The following is a 26,756-nucleotide window of genomic DNA, read 5'->3' as shown; positions in this document are numbered from 1 at the left end:
ACATCCTAAAGATGCTCTATTGGGTTGAGATCTGGTGACTGTGGGGACCATTTTAGTACAGTGAACTCATTGTCATGTTCAAGAAACCAATTTGAAATGATTCGAGCTTTGTGACATGGTGCTTTATCCTGCTGGAAGTAGCCATCAGAGGATGGGTACATGGTGGTCATAAAGGGATGGACATGGTCAGAAACAATGCTCAGGTAGGCCGTGGCATTTAAACGATGCCCAATTGGCACTAAGGGGCCTAAAGTGTGCCAAGAAAACATCCCCCACACCATTACACCACCAACACCAGCCTGCACAGTGGTAACAAGGCATGATGGATCCATGTTCTCATTCTGTTTATGCCAAATTCTGACTCTACCATCTGAATGTCTCAACAGAAATCGAGACTCATCAGACCAGGCAACATTTTTCCAGTCTTCAACTGTCCAATTTTGGTGAGCTCGTGCAAATTGTAGCCTCTTTTTCCTATTTGTAGTGGAGATGAGTGGTACCCGGTGGGGTCTTCTTCTGTTGTAGCCCATCCGCCTCAAGGTTGTGCGTGTTGTGGCTTCACAAATGCTTTGCTGCATACCTCGGTTGTAACGAGTGGTTATTTCAGTCAAAGTTGCTCTTCTATCAGCTTGAATCAGTCGGCCCATTCTCCTCTGACCTCTAGCATCAACAAGGCATTTTCGCCCACAGGACTGCCGCATACTGGATGTTTTTCCCTTTTCACACCATTCTTTGTAAACCCTAGAAATGGTTGTGCGTGAAAATCCCAGTAACTGAGCAGATTGTGAAATACTCAGACCGGCCCGTCTGGCACCAACAACCATGCCACGCTCAAAATTGCTTAAATCACCTTTCTTTCCCATTCTGACATTCATTTTGGAGTTCAGGAGATTGTCTTGACCAGGACCACACCCCTAAATGCATTGAAGCAACTGCCATGTGATTGGTTGATTAGATAATTGCATTAATGAGAAATTGAACAGGTGTTCCTAATAATCCTTTAGGTGAGTGTATTACATGCAAAATGATTCTATACAGTGGCTTCTGCTACTGCAGCAACTTCCATTTTTCTTAGTGATATTTAGCACCAGTTTATCAGGAAGTGACGATTTTGTTCCCTTCGGCTCACCAGATATTCGATATTCCAATTTGGCACATAAGTTAAGTTCACAACTTTGAATGGAAACAGCTATAGATAAAATGCTCAGCAAAATTTTACAAAAATGCAGCAAACCCTACAAAAAATACATTTGTATATTGTATTCTGCATTGTGATTGCTTATCTTCCTTGAATATATTTTAAATACCTGGAATATATTGATAAAAGTTTTAAAATACTTGAAATACCATTTCCATTCAATATCCTTTGTATTCTTGCGCCAGTTTGAGAACAAGGCGCATTCTCAGCATTCCTTACTCAAGTTCTGCAAACACTATTAGAACTGCAAGATTTTCTGAATCAAAAGAAACAAACTGCTTTTGAAATGGCACGTACCACTAGACTTAAAAGATGCAAAAACTCATGGCACCCACACAATTTTTACTCCTTTACAAGTTCCCCATGAGCAACAGACGCTATTTATGACACTGCTGATAAAGGACAAATTTCTGCATATTTTTTCGATGTTGTTGTTGTTCATGGAAACATGAGCACACGGATTTGTGTTAATGCACTGAAGTGTGACAAATGTGTGCAAATAAGAGCATGCTGCATGCAAGTTAATTACGCACTAAAAAGGGGGCACTCATTAGCATTATCTTGAAGTGTAAACGATGTATATTCATTAGTAACAGGCTTTGCAGTCCCTGGCCTGGGTCTGTCGTAAATACCGAAAGATTCGATCCGTTCGTTTTAAACACACAAGTGCTATTTCAGCCACTCTCCTTGACTTTGAAAATGTCACTTTTCAAAATGTAAATTCGGTCCTTCTGGCCTAGGGTTAGTCTGAATAAAGACTTCTTTCTCTCTGTAGTCATAATTGTCTTTTATTTGAGTATTGCCCTCCTCCTCGCCATCGACATAAGCCCCTTTCCCTCCAGGGGTACGCTCTCTGACCCGTCCTACTCTGTGAAGAAGGAACTCGGCTTGTTGTGTGGCATTTCTCACAGTGGGCCATTCTGCACGAATGTTTCAAAGTAGACTCGGACGCGCTCCTGCGGGGCTATTGCTGGCCTGAGCTGTCAGGACCCAGCTGGCTTTGTGCTGCCAGCTGCATCCAGAGGTTATTCCTCACAGACACAACCCCAGGTGTCCTTCCCTTCTGCCCTGTAATTCCCCTCTCTTTCATCCTCACAGGATGTCCAACTTGTATTACAGCCTCATTCAATAAAACAACATCCAGAGGAGCAGAGGCAGATACGGGTTCAGACTAACAGACACACAAACAGAGATTGTTTGCAGATGCAACGGGTTTTCAAGAGCTTCGAAAACAAACTTTTTGTCATATTAGCTTGATCCGGCTCACATCTTCCTAAATAGGGATTAATTGCTAATTAAAAGGAAACATAAAATAAACCTATTAATGTAAAAGGGGGCGAGAAATGTGGTGTGTACAAAAATAATCACTGGCCTGGTAAGAGAGATGTATTTGATATCACAAGATTAGAACTAGATTTTTGTGGTAAACTAATGGCAGCACAAAACACACCATCACCATTTGCTAACGTGTTCAGTGTTTTTAGTACATTATTAAATGAATGCTATTGTTTTGCATGTTGTTAGATGTTTGCTAATCTGTTATGTGTAGTAGTGGAAGTATAGAGTTACGATGCTAAGGAATACTGAATTTTTTTTCTCCCATTACACAAAAAAATGTATACAAAAGTTTTAGTCAGTCTCTATTGAAGTAAAAGTAGTAAATTGATCAAAAACAGATTAAGCAGAGGCGGACAGAGTACACAGCTTCATCACTTGAGTAAAAGTAGAGATACCCCTTGCTAAATTTTACTCAAGTACAAGTAAAAGTACTACAGTCAGATGTCTACTTAAGTAAAAGTACTGAAGTACTTGTTTTTAAAAGTACTTGAGTATCAAGAGTACAAGAGTACATTTTCTAAATATTGCATTACTACTGTCACAGTGTTTACATTTATGTAAACTGGGGGGGAATTCCCCCCTTACATGGGTCACATGGGTGGGATCTAAAGATTATGGGGGGGGGGGGTAACTTTTGATGCATCGGTCTAATTTAATCATCTTCATTTATTAATATCTACAGATTTATATGCATGAATTGTGCATGTCCAGTTCTCAAAACAGTTAATAACAAAACAAACAAAAAAACTTTATACAAAATACACCATGCTCTTCTTCAAATTGACATTAAGACCTCTGTTTAAACTAGGCCTAGGCTATATATTAATGTCTCTCTATTTCAGTGTCGTTCATGTGTTTCAGTTCAGTTCAATTCTTTGCTTTCTTTTAAAACGTCATACAAAATACGCCATGCTCTCCTTCAAATTGATATTAAGAACTCAGTTTAAACTATATGTATTTATGTCTCTCAGTTTCAGAGTCTTTCATGCGCGTAACAATAGAAAACAAGGAGAAACGCGCAGTCACATGCTCAAACAATCAACAACGTCGCTCTAGATGTGTAAAAACAATTGAAAGCGCGGGCGCGCCACTGTCTCCTTTCCACAAGCGCTTGCGCTCCCGTGGCGTCTGTCGTTGTTATGCAACCATGAACTGCGCTCTCCATGATAACGAGGAAGTATCAGCAAAAGATGAATAGATTTCTGGCCCTTGCATTAGCTTTACTACTAGATATATTTATGGAGATGAAAAATAATAAGGCGCCCTGTAGCTATGATCAGCTGTTCGGCCGAACATTCAATGTTACGCTGCAAGCTGATCAGTTGGTCCGTTGCTGCCGCGCTCTATCACTCGCACACCATAAAGAGCAAAATGGTTTTTAATGTTTCAATTTCTTGATTAAAATTACATAATTTGGAAGCGGATAATTTCTTCACAAACAGCTCATTATGACTCAAAATGCTGCACCTACACTCGATAGTGTGAATAAGATCAGCGCAACGCAGACCACTGCATTGACAGCGTGAAACATATCTGTCTACGGCCAGGACTCAGCGGAAGACAGAGAATGCCGGTCCAGCGCTGAATGAGGAATTAAATTCGAAAATAAAAGACAGTTTGACATCTTTTTTTCTCGCATCTGTGAATTTATTTTTTGCTCTGAGATGAAGAAAATATATTTGTGCGGAAATTTCTCACACTATAAAAGCTAACCTTGCGGGAATGGTTTAAATTATGCGCAATCCCCGCATTTTTTTTTTTTTTTTTTTTTTTTTTAGAAGTAGTAACGGGTACTCACAGTTATGGATAGAAATGTAGCGGAGTAAAGAGTACAATATTTGCCTCTCAAATGTACTTGAGTAAAGTCATGAGTACTCCCCAAAAAGTATACTCCAGTAAAGTACAGATCCCTCAAAATTGTACTTAAGTACTGTACTCAAGTAAATGTTCTCCGTTACTGTCCGGCTCTGAGATTAAGTCACATGACATCAATGGGGGAATATATGATCTGGAATGGTGCAATAGAATGGCAATCTCATTCCAAAATGACAACGATTTGTTATGAGGATAGCAGATGAACCCAAGCGCAGACTGTATGCAATTACACAACGTTTATTGATAACAGAAAACAGGGGAAAACTAAACCCACGAGGGGGCAAAACAAAGGCAAGATGAACGAGGGATAACTAAACTAGACTACACTTGACAATAGACTATAAACAGACAGCAAATACAAGATCAAAAACTACACAAGACTATTTACTAAGACAGGGTACTCACAGGTAGTATTTCACAATGTATGACAATGAACCAGCACAGGACAGCAAACACAAGGGGATTAAATAGGGAGAAACTTATGACAACAGGTGATACTGATTAGATAATAAGGACAAAACGAGTATAACAAGGGGGCGGGGCAAGGGAACAAGACAACAAAAGCACACAGCCCAAACACCTTGTGTGTTGTGCTTGCACACAAAACATGGGTCTGTCATGATCCTGCCTCAAGACAGACAAGGACTAGATGGCAGAATCATGACAGAACCCCCCCCCCCCCCCTTAAGGAGTGGCTTCCAGACGCTCCTCAAGGGGACATCAAACACGGGACATGACAGACTGAGACACAGACACAAACCAACAAAACATAACAAATAGCAGTAACAGCATACACGAAAACAGGGTTGGGATGCAACAATAGAAATAACAAACACGGGAGGGGGGGCGGAGGAACAAGAGTTCATGGGGGATAGTCCAGGGTGGATGGGTGGACTGGGGGTCTTGGGTTTTCGGAACGAGGGCTGAGGATGAGGAATCCGGGCAGACTTGGATGGGGACACATGAGGAAAAGTCTTGGGGGAAACAGTCCAGGGCTAAGAAGAGGCGGGGGTGACTGGAGGAACAGCAGGTAACGGAACAGGATACATGACAGGGGGTGTAGTAGGCGGCCGTGGAGTGGAGAGAGGCAATGCTGCAGCAGGCTGCGGAGCTGGAACGGGGTCATAGAACTCCGCAGTAGAACCAGAACCAGCGCTCCTCACATCAGACTCGGAAGTAGCGCTTCTCATATCTGATTCGGGATTAGCGTTTTCTGCAACCGACTCAGGGACAGCAATCCGTGCATCTGAATCAGGAACAGCAATCCATGCAGCTGACTCAGGAACCATACCCTTTACAGCTGACTCGGGAACAATACTCTCAGCAGCTGCCTTGGGAACAGCGCTCTCTGCAGCTGAGCTGGGAACAATGCTCTCTGCAGCTGACCTGGGAACAGCACTCTCTGCAGCTGACTTTGGAAGAGCATTCTCTTCTGCTGTAGGCACAGGACTTGAGGACACGACAGGTTTGGAAGGGGCCTCTAGGATCTTGACTAGACTTTGGAGGTAATCAGACAACATCTCGGCAGCAACGACAACAGGCATCCTTTGAGCTGAAACGGACTGCAGGACTGCTTCTGCAGCTTGATCGGCCGCAGCTCTCACAGCAGCTGACTCTGTAACAGCGCTCCTGGCAGCAGACTCAGGAGCAGCCTTCTTTGCTGCAGGCTCAAGAACAGCTCTCTCAGCAGCAGACTTCAGAAAAGCCTTCTCTGTAGCAGGTTCAGGATCAGCCTTCTCAGCCGCAGACTCGGGAATTGCGCTTTCAGCAGCAGGATCAGGAACAGCACTCACAGTTGCCGCGGCGGGTTGAGAAGCCATCGCGGACTCAGGGGAAGACGGAGACGGAGGACAGAAAGCTCCCTTCTTCCTCCTCTTTCTCTTTGGCCACGGGGCAGAGGCCAAAGCCGGACTTGTGACCGGTTGGGGGAGCTCAGCGGGAAGCGTAACAGGAGCTGGAAAGACAATCTCAGGTAGGGTAGACTCAGTCGAAGAGGACTCCGAAGCCAACTCCCACAATAAACGTCTACCCCGTTTACCACGGAGACTGATAGGAATGGTAGGCGTCTCAGGAGTCGTGGTGGAACGAGCCTAGTCCCCAAGCGTTGCGACGGCAAGAACGCTACCCTCCGGGATCACGGGCAGCATGCCAGGTGGTGAAGAAATGGTGGAACCCTGCGGCTCCTTCCGAGACAAACAGTCCACCATATCACGGAATGGGCGGCGGACCAGTCTCTCCCGTTCAGCCAGAAGAGGGGGAACATTGAGACCCGCGATGAGGTAGCGAATGAGGAGGCTATCAGGTAAGAAAAACCTCCTCTCATTCGCAACCTGAGCGTATTCCCTCAAGGACCTCTCTCCCTGGGGAGGGAAAGGAAGCTTGCCCTTCTTCATATCGAAAATAGTCTTCAGCCACCAATGTTTAAGATCGTCCGATTGGTGATCGACAGGAGAAAGCATACTGTCGGGTTCTGCGTGGGCCGGTTCATTCTGTTATGAGGATTGCAGATGAACCCAAGCGCAGACTGTATGCAATTACACAATGTTTATTGATAACAGAAAACAAAACCCATGAGGGGGCAAAACAAAGGCAAGACGAACGAGGGATAACTAAACTAGACTACACTTGACAATAACTAGACTATGAACAGACAGCAAATACAAGATCGAAAACTACACAAGACTATTTACTAAGACAGGGTACTCACAGGTAGTATTTCACAATGTATGACAATAAACCAGCACAGGACAGCAAACACAAGGGGATTAAATAGGGAGAAACTCATGACAACAGGTGATACTGATTAGATAATAAGGACAAAACGAGGATAACAAGGGGGCGGGGCAAGGGAACAAGACAACACAAGCACACAGCCCAAACACAAGGCCATGTGCTTGCACACAAAATATGGGTCTGTCATGATCCTGCCTCAAGACTTAAAGACAGACAAGGACTAGATGGCAGAATCATGACACGATTGAAAGTAACGTAATGCTTCAAATAATGATTGTATCGATTACATCGTTACATGTCACTGTTAAAAAAATTATTTGTCATTGAATTATTCATTCAAGAGATTTGATTAAAAACACTGATTCATCCAGTAATGAAACAAGTGAAGTATTTTTGAGGGAGTAATTGAATCATTCATTCAGTCCGAGTTTTTTTTTTTTTTTTATAATTCAGATGAATTAAACATTTTAAATAAACTGCAGCAAGTAACATTTTGTCAGAACTTCTAATTACATGTTATTTTGTTTAGTTGTCTGTTCAGAATTGTGGGAGAATTGTGATCTCTGAAACAAACAAAAAAATTGTGATTCTCAGTTTATCTAGAATCATGCTTTACTTATGATGGTGGCATCTAAAATTATTTTGAAATTATCTTGAAAATAACTTAAATTGAAAAGCATATTTAACTTAAAAACTAACATTTTAGAACAAAAAAAATTAAAAAAAATAATAGACAATCTTAGCTTAAATGTATTATTTATCTGAAGTAATGTTTATTTTTTATTTTTTTTATGCTGGGTCCGAAAACCAGTCAGTGTCTGGTGTGACCACCATTTGCCTCACGCAGTGCAACACATCTCCTTTGCATAGAGTTGATCAGGTTGTTGATTGTGGCCTGTGGAATGTTGGGTGACTCCTCTTCAACGGCTGTGCGAAGCTGCTGGATATTGGCAGGATCTGGAACACGCTGTCGTATACGCCGATCCAGAGCATCCGAAACATGCTCAATGGGTGACATGTCCGGTGAGTATGCTGGCCATGCAAGAACTGGGATGTTTTCAGCTTCCAGGAATTGTGTACAGATCCTTGCAACATGGGGCCGTGCATTATCATGCTGCAACATGAGGTGATGGTCGTGGATGAATGGCACAACAATGGGCCTCAAGATCTCGTCACAGTATCTCTGTGCATTCAAAATGCCATCAATAAAATGCACCTGTTTTCGTTGTCCATAACATACTCCTGCCCATACCATAACCCCACCGCCACCATGGGCCACTCGATCCACAACGTTGACATCAGCAAACCGCTCACCCACACGACGCCATACATGCTGTCTGCCATCTGCCCTGTACAGGGATGTGCCCTGTAAGATGCTGGATGTGGAGGTCCTGGGCTGGTGTGATTACATGTGGTCTGCAGCTGTGAGGCCGGTTGGATATACTGCCAAATTCTCTGAAACGACTTTGGAGACAGCTTATGATAGAGAAATGAACATTCAATTCACGGGCAACAGCTCTGGTGGACATTCCTGCAGTCGGCATGACAATTGCCCGCTCCCTCAAAACTTGCGACATCTGTTGTATTTTGCTGTGTGATAAAAATGCTCTCCCACTAAAACTGAGTGGCCTTTTATTGTGGCCAGCCTAAGGTACACCTGTGCAATAATCATGCTGTCTAATCAGCATCTTGATATGCCACACCTGTGAGGTGGATGGATTATCTCAGTAAAGGAGAAGTGCTCACTAATACAGATTTAGACAGATTTGTGAACAATATTTGAGAGAAATAGGCCTTTTGTGTACATAGAAAAAGTCTTAGATCTTTGAGTTCAGCTCATGAAAAATGGGGGCAAAAACAAAAATGTTGCGTTTTATAATTTTGTTCACTATATATCGGGACATTCATTGCAGTTGCACCACCTGACTTCCTGGAAGCACCAAGTGACTTTTGCAACTAATTTTACATTGAATATGCTTCTACTTGGATGCCTGTGTTAGCTTTTACCTATGCTAGCTACATTACATTTTTAAATACAATAAAGAATTTATAGCTATGTGTATCAGTATATGAGAGATCTAAAAACCTTTTCACTGTCACAAGGATCAGTTGGGCTCCTCTGGATGACGCATTATCATCTTTACTGTTATTACCTTGTCAGTTCATAATAAAAACTCTTGTTTGCAGTTGTGCCACCCTGCCATTTGAGAATATACAAATTCCCAGACAACAGTTTTTCAATTGTCTCAACAACTTTAAAACTACTGATATTTATAAAAAGTGTTTATATGAAAGGTTTTAAACATAAAATTATGCCACAATATTTTATTTTGAATTTATTAGTAGTTTTCTTAGTCTTTTCATTTGTTCTGACAGTTTATTATTTAAATGTAGTGAGAATTAACTAAATAGGTTTTACTGAATAAACTGATGCATGTCATTAATTTATCAAATTATTTTAAAAGGAAATAATGCACTTGGACACAAAAATGTGCACGTCATGTCATTCACCCATATACAATAAAATTGAAACCACAAAGAAAAAGGAAATTGTTACTAAGCGAATGCTAAGGTGTTCAAATTGTCGACAGGTTACTTTATGATTGCTAAGGTGTTCTGAGTGCTTTAGCATGTTACTATATTCAGCACTATGCTATGTAGATGCTTTATTTTTTGTTTTGTTTATTTTTGTAGTTTTTTTTATTATGTAGTTTCTTTTTTCTTTCAGCCATTTTAATATCCATCAGGTTTAAATTATAATTCAGAATGCATAATTCATACATGTAATAGCACCCTTCTCCTCAAAAAAGCTGCCAGATTTGTATAATTCATGTGTGACACAAATGCATCAAGTTACCTGCAGAAGTGCAATACTTAAAGACAGAGACTTTTCAAATCCCTAACACCAGATATGAGCAACAGTAATAGAAATGCCTTCCTAATAGCAAGCACTTAAAACCCAGCAATAGTTCATTTGCGATCATCAAAGCAAGAAGACTCCCTATCTGTCATTATGTTTAGTTTTGCTTTGAGAACATTCGCGTTTATGCTTTATTTAGTGTCTGCACCACTAAGTGTTTAATTATTTTGGCAGATGTGTCTGATGAGGAAGACACATAGAAATTGTCAATAACATCATCCGTGAAGAGAAGAGAGCAAGTGCGAGAGCTGCAAGATGAATTTCATAAACAGAGGATGAGAGTATTAATATCTGGAGGATTACGAAAAGAGGTATAAAATGGGATTGCCAGGATTTTCATACTTTCTGCAACATGGCAGATCGTCCTCACTCGACATCAAAAAGAGAATTGAGGGGCAAAATTCATCAGCTTGGAAACTAGGATGGCAGCGCTTACTCATCAGTGAGATTAGCAAAGAACACAAGACTGCTGGAGAACTGATACACTTGTAATGACAGACAGCAGGTGCACTGCCCGCAGGAAATGATTGGATGATGGCAATGCCAATACTGATTTCACCTAATCACACATAAGACTTTAGCAGACAACTTAAACCGGCTACTTTAAAGTCAACATGAAGCGGCATTGGCGACCCATTTGACTTTCATAATGTGCTGTATTTCCAAGCGAAACAGAATATTCAACAAGAGACTTGATTTTATCCATCAAGAATTGATTGGATCGTGAACAGTGGGCGTTAGATAACAGATCGGAGCCAGACGTGAATGCGAGTTTGATTCGGTCCAGCTTCATGTCCCACTCCCACCTCATCTGTTGCTGAGCGACAACTGCAAACTACAGCCTACACAAGCATCACAGTGATGAACACTTCACTGACCGCTGCCTGCATCATCCCAGACGCTTAGGACGGATCTCAAAGACTGCAAACTACAGCCAACTAGACCCTATATAAGCCAAGCACGTCACAGTGACCACTGCCTTCTTTGTTCCAGTCGTTTAGGATGGATTTCAAAAGACATCAGCACAGGACTGCCAAATACAGCCTATATCAGCCAGACTGTGAAGGAACACTATACCTGCATCACCATTTAACTACTGTTATATCTTTAGAGTGCAGTGTTGCTGTTTGAGAATGAAAAAGGTCTGCAAAGTACAAATCACTCCAAAGGGAGTTATTCCCTAAATGCTGTTTCTGAAACCCTCAAATGCCTCGATTGTAGTCTTGAGTTTTCCTCTGGGAACGAACACATCACAATATTTCTCATTCAATTCCTGTGCGAGGCATTTGCAAAACAAAACAGTAATATGGTGAAATATTATTACAATTTAAAAAGCTGAATTTTCAGCATCAATACTCCAGTCTTCGATGTTACACGATCCTTCAGAAATCATTCTGATATATGCTGATTTGCTGCTCAATTATTATTGGTCATCTGTTATTAATAATGGTTCTTATTAAGTTTTTGCCGCTTAATATTATAAGGATTTTAGGATTCTTTGATGAATAGAAATTTCAAAATAACAGTTTTTGAAATATAAATCTTTTGTAACATTACTTACCCCAAACTTTTGAATGGAAGAGTATCACGGTTTCCACGTTGATAATAATAAATATTTATTGAGCATTAAATCATCGTATTAGAATGATTTCTGATAGATCATGTGACACTGAAGACTGGAGTAATGATGATGAAAATTCAGCTTTGATCACAGGAATAAATTACATTTTAAAATATATTCAAATAGAAAAGTTATTTTAAATATTATTGTTTTACAGTATATCATACATATATGATCAAATAAATGCTGCCTTGGTGAGCATAAGAGGAATTATTCCAAACTTTTAACCGGTATTGTATGTTCACTCAATGCTAAGTACATACAATATGATAAATGAGCGTGGCTTCCCTTCACTACCTAAACTTTTTTTTTTTTTTTTACAACAATCACTTCAGGCTTGCTCACTGGGGGATTAAGAACATTTATGTAAAGCTGTTTTAAGACATTATGGATTGTGTCTTTATTCAAATAAAGATTGTAGAGGACACCACTGACACCCAATTTCTGAGAGCTCCTTATTGCATATAACAACTGTAATTATTGCCATAGCCTCATGTACATTTACTACTGGCAAGATTTCAGAAAGTCTACTTTAGCTACAATAATTGGCTAAAACAATGGTTAAACAGTTATTTGGCCATAAATCATTTAATATTTCTCCACCAGTGCAACCTAGCTATTGTCAGCTGAAAAGAAAAGCCATTTCAAGGTGTTGAGCTAATCTTTACATACATAAGATTATAAAGAAAAAAAAAAACTTTCTTTTTTCTTTTGTAAGAAAGAGAAAAAAAGACCAAGTAATGTGTATTTTAATTTTGGCTGACTTACAGTCACTTTAAAGTATAACATGAAGCTGGTCACTTCTTCCTCTTTATCTGATTACTGTACAGTTTCTCTCAGATGTGATTAAATGGAAAATCCACGTTCTTTTGGATGGTCGTCATATAATATAACCCATAAGTGCACAGATCATGTTTCATGCGTGGTCACAGTTTTGTGTGTGTGTGTGTGTGTGTGTGTGTGTGTGGGGCTACTTGTGTCTTAAACATTTCAAAAACAAAAATCTAATCAGTTTAACCAATCAAATTTAAATCCTGCATATGAAACCAGTGTCTTGAGTGACTTATTAAACATAATAAATCTTGCATTATATGAGACATTACATGGTAGAAATCATGACAAAAAAAAGCACATGATAAAAATACTGCACTTATATTTTGCATAGGCTTTGATGCAGGTTATAACAGCTGTACTGCTACTGTGAGTGTGACGTCGGCTTCTCAACTGCTGTAGATATTATGCCCTGTGGAGGGTTTCAGGATCACATGGAATAGGTCCACAAACAGACAAGTGAAGTGGTTCGGGTGGGGCGAGAAACCTGAGTGAAATCACACATCTGTCATTTCATCCTCCAAATCGTCTCCCTCCGTTTCGCCTTCTCCTTCCACTTCCTCCTCATCCTCTGATGTCATATCCGCATCATCCATCTGGGACATGCATTTCTGACAGGAACAGATGAATAAATAATTCTCCCTGAAAATGAGAGGGGAAAATGGTGTAATTTATCATTTAAAAAAGCTAAATTAAGAAATTACAATTCTGTCACTATTTACTCACACTCACGTCCTTCCAAACCCATATAGAGTGCAACCGCCCCTTTTTCATTGGCACTGGTTTCGGAAGTATTTTTTCCATTAATTTTTCCCATAGGGATTTTATAAAAGTCATAGTTATAAGCCGTGAACCAAGCCAATCAGCTACGAGGTGAATCCCAACACTACAAACTTTGATTTGAAGCAAAAAAAGTTTTTAAAACCGGACAAAAAGGACAAAGGTAACTTAACTTATAATATAAAACTATACATTTACATTTACAAATGTTGATTTTTATATATACTGTATATAATATAATATACATATATAGAGAGTGTCTCGTTCCCCTTCTAAGGGAACCATGATTACATTCGTAACCGGAGAATATTTTCACCAGGAATTCCATTGTTAAATGATTATTTTAAAAAACACACTGAAAAAAAAAAAAAAAAATGCGGGCAAACGGCTTCAATAGAAGCAAATACCATTGATTAACAACCTCGTAGCTCACAGTAAGGTTGTCTTAAAAGGTTTAAGTTAAAAAACAATTTCCCTATGGAGAAAAGTTATCACAAAGGTTTAAGGTCTGTGTCACCAGAGTCAGAAATATAGTTAGAAAATGGAGCTGTGTTAATGTGGATAATGTGCTGTGGACAGATAAAACGACAGATGAGTTATTTGGTCACAACCAGAAGCGATTTGTTTGGCGGAAAAAGAACAGCTTTCCAGGAGAAGAACCTGCTCCCTACTGTAAAATTTGGTGGAGTGTCCATCATGCTATGGGGCTCTGTGGCAAGCACAGGTGCTGGAAACCTCGTCAAAGATGAGGTTCGCATGGATTCCACCCAACATCAGCAGATTCTTAAGAACAATGTTCAAGAATCAGTCAAGAAGTTGAAGTTATGCAGGGGTTGGTTGTTTCAGCAGGACAATGATCCAAAGAATTGTTCCAAATCTACCAAGGAATTCATGCACAGACACAGATACAATGTTCTGGAATGGCCATAACAGTCCCCAGACTCGAACATCATCGAAAATCTATGGAATGATTTGAAGCGGGCTGTCCACACTAGGAAACCATCAAACCTGACTGAACTGGAGACATTTTGCATGGAAGAATGGTCCAAAATTCCTGCAGCCAGAATTCAGGGACTTATCAGTGGCTATAAGAAGCGACTATAGGCTATTATTTCAGCAAAAGGAGGCTATACTAAATATTGACGTGATAATTCCAATGGGGTGCCCAAATTTTTGGACCCATCTGTTTTTGTTATGACTCGCATTGTGTTGTTTCTGTTCAATAAATGTTATTTCAGAACTGAAATCTTACTGTTTCCATAAGGTATAAATTATATCCAAATGAAGTTGCTGCTTCGAAAGCCCAGCAGATTATAAAATGTTGATAATTATCAGGGATGCCCACACTTTTGCATAAAACTATATATATAGACACTGTATATATCTTTCAAACTCAAGTGTTTAGACCACATATATTTCTTAATTCCAATGCACCAGAATACACTGAAGATCTACCCTATTGGGGCTTTCATTCTACCCTTATTCCATAATAAATGAAGATAAAAAATATCCATCATATATCCGTCTCTAATATCGACTTCACAGGCAAGAAGTTCAGCAGTTCTTTTCAAGGTGAAGTCAGGCTTTTTTCACAGGAATAAAGTGAATATAGATTAAGTGGGATTTCCAAACAAACCCTCATTGGTCATCTAGGCGGTATAGCTGCTGCGATTGACAGGTAACTGATCAATAGAAGAGCAGGGGCCCAGCAGCAAGTCAACAGCCCCTGTGGTTATCCAGGCCGAGAGCTGCTGCCAGAGACCAAGGCCATTGATCCTCTCTGGAGGTGGACTCAGCTGGGCAGTTTCACAGAGAATGCTTAAACAAGGGATTGCATTCGTTTACCTCAAGATCTTGTGCCGGCTATGACGACTCCTGTCTCTCTGGCAGCAGTCCAGGTAGCTGATACAGATTTCCTACAGAAAGGACGAGAGAAATTCATGATACGATCAACAACTCAGCAACTCTTATTTGTTTTATTTATTTGTTTTTTCTGCAGTTGTGTTATGACTCAGAATTGCGTTATACAGAAGAATGGTTTTCTGTTTTATAAATTGGCCAAAGCCATGAAATTACTCTGTGGGAGTAATCACTCTCATAATGTTTCACAGTGGTGTTACTTATTTACAATGGAAAATATCACCTTTTTTTTTTTTTTTTAGTAAACAAACAATTACCTTTTTACATGCTCACTAACAATATTTTAATTTTGGTCACTACGAGACCAAAATGTAAATCATTATTCATAGCATTCCTTTTTTCTCTGACAGACCATCAATATTTCCATTGTATGGAAATACACTCCGGTTCAAAAGTTTAAAATAACTGTTTTCTGTTTTAATATATAATGCAATATACTCCTGTGATGTCAAAGCTGAATTTTCAGCATTATTACTCCAGTCTTCAGTGTCACATGATCCTTCAGAAATCATTCTAACATGATTTGCTGCTCAAGAAACATTTCTTATTATTATCAATGTTGAAAACAGCTGTGCTGCTTAAAATGGTTGTAAAACAGTTCATTTGTTTGAAATAGAAATCATTTGTAACATTATAAAATGTCTTTAATGTCACTTTTGATCAATTTAATGCATCCTTGTTGAATAAAACTATTAACTCCTTTCAACTTCTGAACGGTAGTTAATCTTCATTTGTGTTCCCCCCCAAAAATCACAGGTTTGGAATGACATGACAACATTTTTTCCCCCCATTTAATTCTACTTCCTAGCAAATCCACATCCTGTTTACTACCTCACTTCAAATCAAATTCAGGAACTTAATGAGCATTCTCAATATAATTCTGATTCTGTGCACAAATCCGCTTGGCTATAAAGGCAAAACATGATGAGAAAAAAAACGGTCACTGTGTCAGAAAACAAAGGTAAAACAAATTTGGCTTTAGGTAACCCTATAAAAATTCATAAAGCTCTACAATGTGAATTCATTACTAAAAGCTATAAAAAATTCATGATGAGCTGTGATCCACTGGCTAATATGATTCAGATAAACAAACCTATGAAATAAATCTGTGCGATGTTCTACCTCTCCAGCACGAAGGCAGGCAGATGTAGGCCTTTTCAATCTAACTGACAAGCTGCCAAAACTGCTCCAATCTTCAGAGTCTAGACTGTAATTCCTACCGACAATGAAACACTCAAGGCTTTAGAATATTACGACCCTCCCTCCGAGCATCAGCTTAGCATCTATTATCCAACATCCTCCTCTGACCTCTCCAGGGCTGATGTCACTGAGTGCGCTGAGGTGAAGGAGGAAGTTGTTGTCGGGGAAAGACGCCTCCGCATTGGGAACGCAGCTGTGATTACCTGTACAACAACAGAAACGGTAATAAATCATCACTTCTTTTAGTAGAGCAAGAAGACAGGCCTCATTTGTTAAGCTGACCTGATTTTTGCAACTCAAAGTCAACCTCTACTGTATGTGAAATTATCACAGCTGTGCAAACTGAAAGACATGCCAATATGAATAAAGACAATTCTCACAAGAGCTTTGCAGCAGGAAAAGTCCAGAGCCTTCGCAGTTGAGGAAATCACCGGTTTCTGTAACAGAAAAAAGATCTATGAAAGCCGTTCATCTTTTGGATTTATTTCTCACTTTTGCCCAAAACAATAATATTTTACACAGATCGATGGCCGTCTAAGTGGTAAAATGTGTGTCTGTCTCAGCTGCGCTTGAGGAAGTAGATGTCAAACGCAGAGATCTTTGCAGGTGTACAGATCAATGTGTGTGAGGATCTAAGCACTAGAAACAGGTGGGAGACTGAGAGAAAAATGACCTTTGTCGATGTCCTTGTACAACTGGTCGATAAAAGCATCCAGTTGCTCCCTCTGCTGGCTGGGAAGCTCCAGTGCATCGCACGCATGAACCCACTGACTCAGAGAACTACAGACACACGTCAGATCAGAATCGCTTGAGGAACATTATTCTGCTGGATACATCTCTCTGGGGTAAAATATTGATTGTTTGTATTGAGTGGTTTACCTGGTGCCAATACCCTGACCGTTGGTCCCAACGAGCGAAAACAGAGAGCGAAATCCTTCTGGAGAGAACCACTATATACACAAACGAAGTTAATTTTACAAACATTTGCCCTATTCTTCATTCCTGTTAAAGGGGATGATACACAGGGCAACTTTTTGAGCAATGTTGCTGGGCAATGTTGCCGTCAACGGGCAACCAGATGAGACACGACCTATCTAAATTATCCAGATAGAAATGTATTGCCCATTTCCAATGGGAAAGTGCCCAAGCAACAATTGCTCGGCAAGATTGCCCAGCAATATTGCTCAAAATGTTGCCCTGTGTATCATCACCTTTAGAGTATAACAGACCCACTGAATTAAGTAGTGACACACAGATACTCGCATATGCTTGGCGACTACATAATGTCTATCATTAGACATTGACTTATAAATTAAGAATTGAGATTTCACTTGCCAGTGTTTGAGATGCATAGTAACGGTACAGTATACTGTGCAACCCTAGTGTTTATTGTTAGTAGTAGTAGAGTTATTAGTAGTATTATTATCTTAACAGATTCACAGAAACACTGAATGACCAACGTCTCAAGCACCACCAGCCCTAAGTTCTGTTAAAATGACAAAAATGCATTCATAAATTTTCATTCATACATGGTCTAGTTCTAATTAAGTTTGACTGATGTTAAAAGTGTAGTTGTTTTGCTTTCAGATCATATCACATATATGAATAAAGTAAAACTGTGCCATATCTTCATATCAGCTTGTGAAGATGAGCTGATTTGATGGATTACATACATACATACATACATACATACATAGTCTTGTCTCGGTCTCGACCGCATTTGTACTCAATCTTGTCTTGGTCTCAGACTAAAAAGACTCAGGATTTTATCTCAAGATCGGTCAATCCCACAACCGCGAGCGAGGACACCACTAAATTGCCAATGCATTGTCTGATTCATTTGTTAACATCATTAATGTGATTTGAAGTAAAACTTACTGCTTAAAACGCAATCAATAACTTCTTTCTAATTTGATTTCTTTTGTTACTGTGCTGCCGGGCTCAAAATCAATGCAGGGTTGTCTAAAAAATTATACAGGATATAATTAAGCAAAATCACAAGAGGAATTGAGCTTTTTTCATGAATATGAGCACGAATGCAAATGTGATATTGATTTTATACAAACGTTCAATAAAAAATAAGTTAATATTAAGTGACTAATTTGAAGTTTTTGCTAATATCGGCAACGTGTTTCGTTATGTTAATCAGCTGCTTTGAACAAATCAGTTGAATAAATTATTCCGTCAAATAATGTTAATGTTTTAATGTTAAATTAATCTGAACATTATTTATGCAGGTGTAATTGTACCAATTCAGATGCTACTTCTGTGCAACCTCTGCAACACAAAGAGGAATTTTATGGTTAGATATTTCATTGGAAACAGCTATATAGTGTTTTATTATTCTTATAATATTTATTGATTAAATATAAGATATTTCTCATCTTTTAGATGAATTTGAGCTGGTCTGGTCTTGGTCTTGACTCAGTCTCAACCCCACAAAGTCTTGTTCTTGTCTTGGTGTCAGTTTAGGTGGTCTTGACTACAACACTAATGTCTGGCAAATTAACTAAAAAATTTACTAGTCAATGACTATTGCCAAGGAGTGCGTAGTTTAATTTTTGTATGACCCTTTTGCTTCTTATTAAATTATAGACAGACAGACAGACAGACAGACAGACAGACAAACAGAGACGATGGCTGACCTGACTGAGACGATCTTCGTACAGTGCTGTGGAAAACAAATTACGCAGCAAGGCCAGCTGTCCCTAATGAAAGGAACAACACTGTATTTTGGGGCATTTTTACTGGTAACACTTCATTTTATGGTGACTTTACATGTTACTAGATGAACTTACTATAGAAGTAACCAACCCTAAACCCAAACCTTAACTCTATAGTAAGTACATGTAGTTAATTGATATTACACTTATTTGAGTAAGTATAATGTTACTACATCACCTTAAAATAAAGTGTAACTAAAAACTCAAACTTCATGACGCAGAGTGAAGCATTAGTAATGTACAAAAAAAGATTATGGACTTTCTATTTACCTTAAACTTCTCTCCCAACAATTTATGAACTATTTCCTCCTCTTCATTTGCTGTACGACTACAAAAATGATTGAACAACCTCTGCCAGCGTCCCTTATCTTGAGCCTGAAACAGCAACAAAAGCAGTTTTTGCTTGTTAGAAGTTATTTCATACTAACATTTAATTTAGGCAAACAATCCTCTTAGACACTTTATTCAAACCAATAAATAGAAGAAAATAACCTGCTTAATGGTGGCCACCATCCTTGCCATGATCATGATACTGGAGGTTTCAGGAGGGTAGTGCACACTCCTGGATAATATGGAAAAACTATTTAATGCAAGAGCAGAGTCATATATTTCAAGGTTAGCATGCTAAAGAATGCCTATGCACCAACAGCCTTCAAACCAAAAGCAATCAATTACTGACAAAGCAAGGACTCTAATGTTCTGCATAATACTTTCAGTGTAGACCTTATGCGCCTGAGAAACAAGCGCTCAGCCATCTTCTGAATCTTGTGTTTGAACTTCCATTTTGCGGTCACTCTGTATATTTCTATGGCATCGCTGTCGAAGAGTAATTAGCTGGTGAAGTGGATTTACTACTTGTAGAGCTAAGTTATCATGAGCATTGTAATGTTTAAAGCAATGTCAGTGGAAGATTTTTGAAAAAATTCAATCCGGAAATACAAACCGGAAGACAGAACACAATGAGCGCAGCGCTGAAAAGAGACAGGGCTACATAAGGTCTACAGTACCAGTCAAAAGTTTGGAAACACTACTATTTTTAATGCTTTTGAAAGAAGTCTCTTATGCTCATCAAGCCTGCAGTTAAAAACAAAAAAAAACAAAAAAAAACAGTAATATTATGAAATATTATTACAATTTAAAATAATGGTTCTCTTTTTTAATATACTTTAAAATGTAATTTATTTTTGTGATGCAAAGCTGAATTTTCATCAGCAAGTACTCCAGTCTTTGGTGTCTTATGATTCTTCAGAAATCATTCTAATACGCTGATTTATGATCAATGTTGGAAACAGTTGTGCTGCTTAATATTTTTTTTATAACCTGAGATACTTTTTTCAGGATTCATAGATGAATAAAAAGTTAAAAAGAACTGTATTTATTTAGAATAGAAATCTTTTGTAACAATATACACTACCGTTCAAAAGTTTGGGAACAATAACTATTTTTTTTTAAAGAAATTAGTACTTTAATTCAACAAGAATGCGTTAAATTGATAAAAGGTGATGGTAACGATTTATATTGTTAGAAATGTTTTTATTTTGAATAAATGCTGTTTTTATGAATAAATGCTGTTAACGTTTTACTCATCTATGAATCCTGAAAAAAGTATTCCAAAAAAATATATTAAACAGCACAACTGTTTCCATCATTGATAATAACTGAGTATCAAATCATCATATTAGAATGATTTCTGAAGGATCATAAGACACCAAAGACTGGAGTACTTGCTGATGAAAATTCAGCTTTGCATCACAAAAATAAATTACATTTTAAAGTATATTAAAAAAGAGAACCATTATTTTAAATTGTAATAATATTTCATAATATTACTGTTTTTTTTTTGTTTTTAACTGCAGGCTTGATGAGCATAAGAGACTTCTTTCAAAAGCATTAAAAATAGTAGTGTTTCCAAACTTTTGACTGGTACTGTATATGAGTGAGTATTTACTTCCATGCGTCCTGCAGCTTGTTGACTGGGTGATCTGGATCATCATGTGAAGGGCCAAGACACAGGACCTTGTGGTATTGCTCCCATGCAGCCTGTCGGCACTCAGTACCGCAGTACATCACCTGAAGGGAACGCATATGAAGACCATTCAGGGATGAGTCACAAATAAACCCTGCTTTATAAAAACACATTGGTAGGATCTGTTTAAAGTACTTGTGTTTAATTGCTAAATCATTTTTTGAGGGATTTGTACTTTACTCAAGTACTTTTAAAGCACAAAGTACATATTTTGCAGGTCATCGTGACTTAAAACTGTCCTTGTGCTCCTAATATTTCAAGATGAACATTTACTGGACTGAAGCAACATAGGTTTACTTGCTTATCCATACAAACAGACTTTCAAAAAACAAAAAAAAATCAGGTTAAATTGTGGGTATCAAATATGATACATCAGGCTTTTGAACAGTGTTGGCCAAGATCCTCTAAAAAGTACTAGTTACTAATTACATCTTCAACAGTGTAATTAGATTACTGTACTAATTACTCTCTCTAAAAAGTATAGGATTACTTAGTGCTAATTACTTTCTGAATCCCATATCAACCTCGACCAGTTGAACAATACAAGGATAGACATGAAACAGCACTTTTAATTCTTTCAAATAAATAATAGAAATTTGCATAAATTAATCTTGAACGGATCAAAGTATTTAAAGGGAGACGGTTACCTTTAACATTCATTTTAACATTAGACGTTACATTTTGATGTTAAATCCACTATTGTTTTATATAGAATTGTTCAATAATCAATACAGTATTTAATGCAATTACATCCGTAGTAGCTGTAATTACGGTAAATTACAGAAAGATTAAGAGTAATCACTTATTTTAAGGGAAGATAATGCATCACACCCAACACTGCTTTTGAGGAACATTTATTTGTTCATTTCTCAATGATCATTGTACTCATTTATTATATGTTTTGCCCCCACCTTAAAACTACAGAGCTTTGATATAAAACGAAGCATTTAAATACCATTTTACGAAGACATACAGTGAGGAAAATAAGTATTTGAACACCCTGCTATTTTGCAAGTTCTCCCACTTAGAAATCATGGAGGGGTCTGAAATTGTCATCGTAGGTGCATGTCCACTGTGAGAGACATAATCTAAAAAAAAAAATCCAGAAATCACAATGTATGATTTTTTAACTATTTATTTGTATGATACAGCTGCAAATAAGTATTTGAACACCTGAGAAAATCAATGTTAATATTTGGTACAGTAGCCTTTGTTTGCAATTACAGAGGTCAAACGTTTCCTGTAGTTTTTCACCAGGTTTGCACACACTGCAGGAGGGATTTTGGCCCACTCCTCCACACAGATCTTCTCTAGATCAGTCAGGTTTCTGGGCTGTCGCTGAGAAACACGGAGTTTGAGCTCCCTCCAAAGATTCTCTATTGGGTTTAGGTCTGGAGACTGGCTAGGCCACGCCAGAACCTTGATATGCTTCTTACAGAGCCACTCCTTGGTTATCCTGGCTGTGTGCTTCGGGTCATTGTCATGTTGGAAGACCCAGCCTTGACCCATCTTCAATGCTCTAACTGAGGGAAGGAGGTTGTTCCCCAAAATCTCGCAATACATGGCCCCGGTCATCCTCTCCTTAATACAGTGCAGTCGCCCTGTCCCATGTGCAGAAAAACACCCCCAAAGCATGATGCTACCACCCCCATGCTTCACAGTAGGGATGGTGTTCTTGGGATGGTACTCATCATTCTTCTTCCTCCAAACACGTTTAGTGGAATTATGACCAAAAAGTTCTATTTTGGTCTCATCTGACCACATGACTTTCTCCCATGACTCCTCTGGATCATCCAAATGGTCATTGGCAAACTTAAGACGGGCCTTGACATGTGCTGGTTTAAGCAGGGGAACCTTCCGTGCCATGCATGATTTCAAACCATGATGTCTTAGTGTATTACCAACAGTAACCTTGGAAACGGTGGTCCCAGCTCTTTTCAGGTCATTGACCAGCTCCTCCTGTGTAGTTCTGGGCTGATTTCTCACCTTTCTTAGGATCATTGAGACCCCACGAGGTGAGATCTTGTATGGAGCCCCAGTCCGAGGGAGATTGACAGTCATGTTTAGCTTCTTCCATTTTCTAATGATTGCTCCAACAGTGGACCTTTTTTCACCAAGCTGCTTGGCAATTTCCCCGTAGCCCTTTCCAGCCTTGAGGAGGTGTACAATTTTGTCTCTAGTGTCTTTGGACAGCTCTTTGGTCTTGGCCATGTTAGTAGGTTGGATTCTTACTGATTTTATGGGGTGGACAGGTGTCTTTATGCAGCTAACGACCTCAAACAGGTGCATCTAATTTAGGATAATAAATGGAGTGGAGGTGGACATTTTAAAGGCAGACTAACAGGTCTTTGAGGGTCAGAAATCTAGCTGATAGACAGGTGTTCAAATACTTATTTGCAGCTGTATCATACAAATAAATAGTTAAAAAATCATATATTGTGATTTCTGGATTTTTTTTTTTAGATTATGTCTCTCACAGTGGACATGCACCTACGATGACAATTTCAGACCCCTCCATGATTTCCAAATGGGAGAACTTGCAAAATAGCAGGGTGTTCAAATACTTATTTTCCTCACTGTATTATTAGAAGTTGTAGCGTGACAACTGATATTTATATGCATTTTTTGTATGTAGTCTACTCTAGTGTTATAAAGACCTCATCTTAATGATTTACATTACAAGCGTTCAGAACGTATATTATTCTCTTGCCATATGACTATCAGAAACTGCACCAAATTGCATATTTTTCACTCAGTATGAGCCTCTGAATAAAAGCATTTCTCCTCATATATGCTCAATATTCTCCTATACCATACTATATGAACCATAAAAGCCTGATGTATAAAATACAATACAAAATGTAAAACACACATGCAGACTTTTTGATCTAAAGATTCAATTAAATATGTTTTTTTTTTCTGACTATTGTTTCACATGTCAGGCTTTACATGGTTAATAATATCACATAGTCTGTTTGTTATTAAGAATAAAAAATATTAAGCGAGATGTAATCATCTTATTCTGGATTATTAACCAGATTATGGGATTGACCTGTGGGTCAAACACTACAGATGGCATCAAGAACACATGGGAACATATTAACATCAAGTGTACCTGACACTGTGGGCAGGCCTGGTGTCGGTCAGGTCGCACCTTACACAGCTCAGGGTGAGGCAGACTCAGAGCTGGCAGACCACTCAACCTCCTGGCATTCTCCTCCGCTGTCTCCAGAGCACGCAGACAGTACTCGCACGCTGAATACGGGAAGAAGAAAACACGCCAGGTACAGGGACACATGAACAACCGAGCAAATAGTTACAAATACAGGGCTTGGACAAAGAAACTGAAACATTGGTCAATATATTGCTGTAGGATTCACACCAATATATGTGCAGCCTGTTGGCCAATCTTCACTGATTTTATATTTCATCAGTAAGAGCAGAGTGTGAAGGTTGAAATAGCAGAGCAATAGCACCAAAAATAGTGAAAATATTGCAATTCACACAACATAATGGGAGACAGAGTTCAAAAGAGGACAAATTGTTGTTGTGTGTCTCTCTCTGGCTCATCTGTGACCAGGACCTCAAGTCTTTGTGTAGTATGGAGAGCTATGGTATCCTGGGTAATGTTGGCATGCCACCATGCTGCTCAGAGTGAAGCACGAGGTGGATCAGAGATGGTTTGGGCTGCAATATCATGGCCTTCCCTACTGTGGTTGATTCACTGCCAAGAACTACAGAACCATTGTGGAAGACCATGTGCACCTAATGGTTCAAATATTGTACCCTGAAGGGGGTCACCAATACACACTGAAAGACAAGTGACAGAATGGTTTGATGAACATGAAAGTGAAGTTGAACATCTTCCATGGCCTGCACAGTCACAAGATCTTAATATTTTTGAGCCACTTTGGGGTGTTTTCGAGGAGCAAGTCAGAAAACATTTTCTTCCACCCGCATCTCATGTCATGTACCTGACCACTGTTGTGGAAGAGGAACGGCTCGAAATCCCTCTGACCACTGTAAAGGATTTGTATGTGTCATTCCTAAGATGAACTGATGCTGTACTGGGGGCGAAAGGAGTACCTACACCATAGTATTCAATTACTGTGGTCTAAAACTAGGTGTTTCAGTGTCATTGTCCACCCCCTGTATAGCCTTAGTTATATCCACAAAGCTGAATAATAGCTTGATGAGGTCAATCATCACCAATATATGATCAAGGACGTCTGGATAATTATAAGGTACTCACCTCTGTATTTGTACGAGGCATTCCACAAGAACTGAGATGAAACTAGAGGCTGCTCAATAAAAATAGTGTCACCCTTTTTGAACGATCTTTTGGCGAATAATCCTTTGCCCTGTAGAAATATAATTACAAAATAATATACACATATGTAACTGCTGCTGTCTGGAACATGAGATAGGAGAAACCCATTTAAAAGTGCATGTCCACATATATGTCCCCACTTAAGAGAACATGAATATGATTATTTGTCACAGTTTGCATATTTTGGGTTTGTTGCAGGTTCTGGCATAATAAACCGGCTGGCATGGGAGGGGTGCGAGCACCATAATCACAAGCTAAACCTCTTAAGAAAGCATGACTGAACTGGATTATTAAATGAGGAGGCATCTCTATCATGGCACTACTTCTGCATACCTTGACATTATCGATAAATCGGACCTCCACGCAATTACTAGCTTTTGCAGGATCCACGCAGCGAGAAAACATGTCATCTACGGGGGCCGCCATGTTGGATATTTACATATCAACCTCTGACCCCTCGGATTGACCAATAGTGTGCATGTGTTACATCTCCATTCACTGTCAACACTCGACTGTATAGATAGATTTATTCTGGAAGACAATATCGCTCCTGCCTGTTATAAACATAAATGCTACGCTTAAAGGAGGAAGTATGTGCTGGTGCTTCTTGATAAAATCGTAGAAATGTGCCGTTGGAAGGCGGGGCGAGTCAACTGGTAACTAGTGACGTCAAATTCGTGAATGAATTGTTCTTCTGAGTCGGATCCCGGGAATATGTTTGGTTTACAACTCGAACATGATATAGTTATTATGAACAAACATACGAGCTGGTTTTAATGAATTAAGTGTTATCAAAACGTGCAAAACCTCTTTCAGAGTAATCTTAAATGAATAATGTAAATCTAAATTATACACTAAGGCTCAAAATCACTTGATATTTTTACGAGCTGATCAAACAAATTGAACTGGAACACATAAATCTACAATAAACACCCTTGTTAATTCAACCTAACCATCATTATGTACAGGGCAGGATTTATGCATAGGCATATGCCTCGCACATTAAGATAAGGAGAATTTTTTGTATTATTATTATCATTAAATTATTTCTAAAACTCTTATAAATTAATAAAATATTTCGTGAAATCTCATATCCATATTTCATCATTTTTATTTATTTTTTATAAATCATTTCTATTGGTGGTCACCCTTTACGTCTGTCTGTGGGTTTTGCTAATTATTTAACCAATGAAAAGTGCTTGTTGTGACTAAGCTCATTACTCCATTGGATCCTAAAGCTGTCAGTAAAAACCTATAGTTC

General features: G+C 38.9%; 2 protein-coding genes across 3 annotated transcripts in view; both read right to left on the bottom strand.

Moving 5' to 3' along the window:
- sowahab (sosondowah ankyrin repeat domain family member Ab) overlaps positions 1-26,756 on the bottom strand; it is a 394,094-nt gene that overhangs the window by 338,861 nt on the left and 28,477 nt on the right. The window lies entirely within an intron of this gene.
- Positions 12,032-26,123, bottom strand: smyd5 (SMYD family member 5). Of its 2 annotated transcripts, XM_079893259.1 has the most exons (13): positions 25,829-26,123; positions 25,418-25,526; positions 24,281-24,420; positions 21,088-21,209; positions 19,632-19,701; positions 19,410-19,514; positions 19,062-19,124; positions 17,296-17,366; positions 17,090-17,196; positions 16,797-16,853; positions 16,525-16,619; positions 15,142-15,212; positions 12,032-13,158 (listed from the first exon to the last, which is right to left on the bottom strand). In XM_079893259.1, the coding sequence occupies exons 1-13, from the start codon at positions 25,919-25,921 to the stop codon at positions 13,014-13,016; spliced, it is 1,248 nt and encodes a 415-aa protein (XP_079749385.1). In that variant the 5' UTR covers positions 25,922-26,123; the 3' UTR covers positions 12,032-13,013. The 2 variants fall into 2 exon arrangements, with proteins under 2 accessions (XP_079749385.1, XP_079749386.1); XM_079893260.1 differs by lacking the exon at positions 12,032-13,158 and having other exon boundaries at positions 15,164-15,212; positions 16,437-16,619; positions 25,829-26,003.

Source organism: Squalius cephalus (assembly GCF_949319135.1).
Source record: "Squalius cephalus genome assembly, chromosome: 14".
Lineage (NCBI taxonomy): Eukaryota > Metazoa > Chordata > Actinopteri > Cypriniformes > Leuciscidae > Squalius > Squalius cephalus.
This window is presented reverse-complemented; position numbering and strand designations above follow the sequence as displayed.

Excerpts from the sequence above, each read along its gene's own strand:
- smyd5 (XM_079893259.1), bottom strand. The coding sequence starts at position 25,921 with ATGGCGGCCCCCGTAGATGACATGTTTTCTCGCTGCGTGGATCCTGCA. Across the intron at positions 19,515-19,631 it reads TGGTGGCCACCATTAAGCAG|GCTCAAGATAAGGGACGCTG; the intron begins GTTATTTTCTTC and ends TTGCTGTTTCAG. Across the intron at positions 19,125-19,409 it reads TGTTGGGAGAGAAGTTTAAG|GGACAGCTGGCCTTGCTGCG; the intron begins GTAAATAGAAAG and ends TCCTTTCATTAG.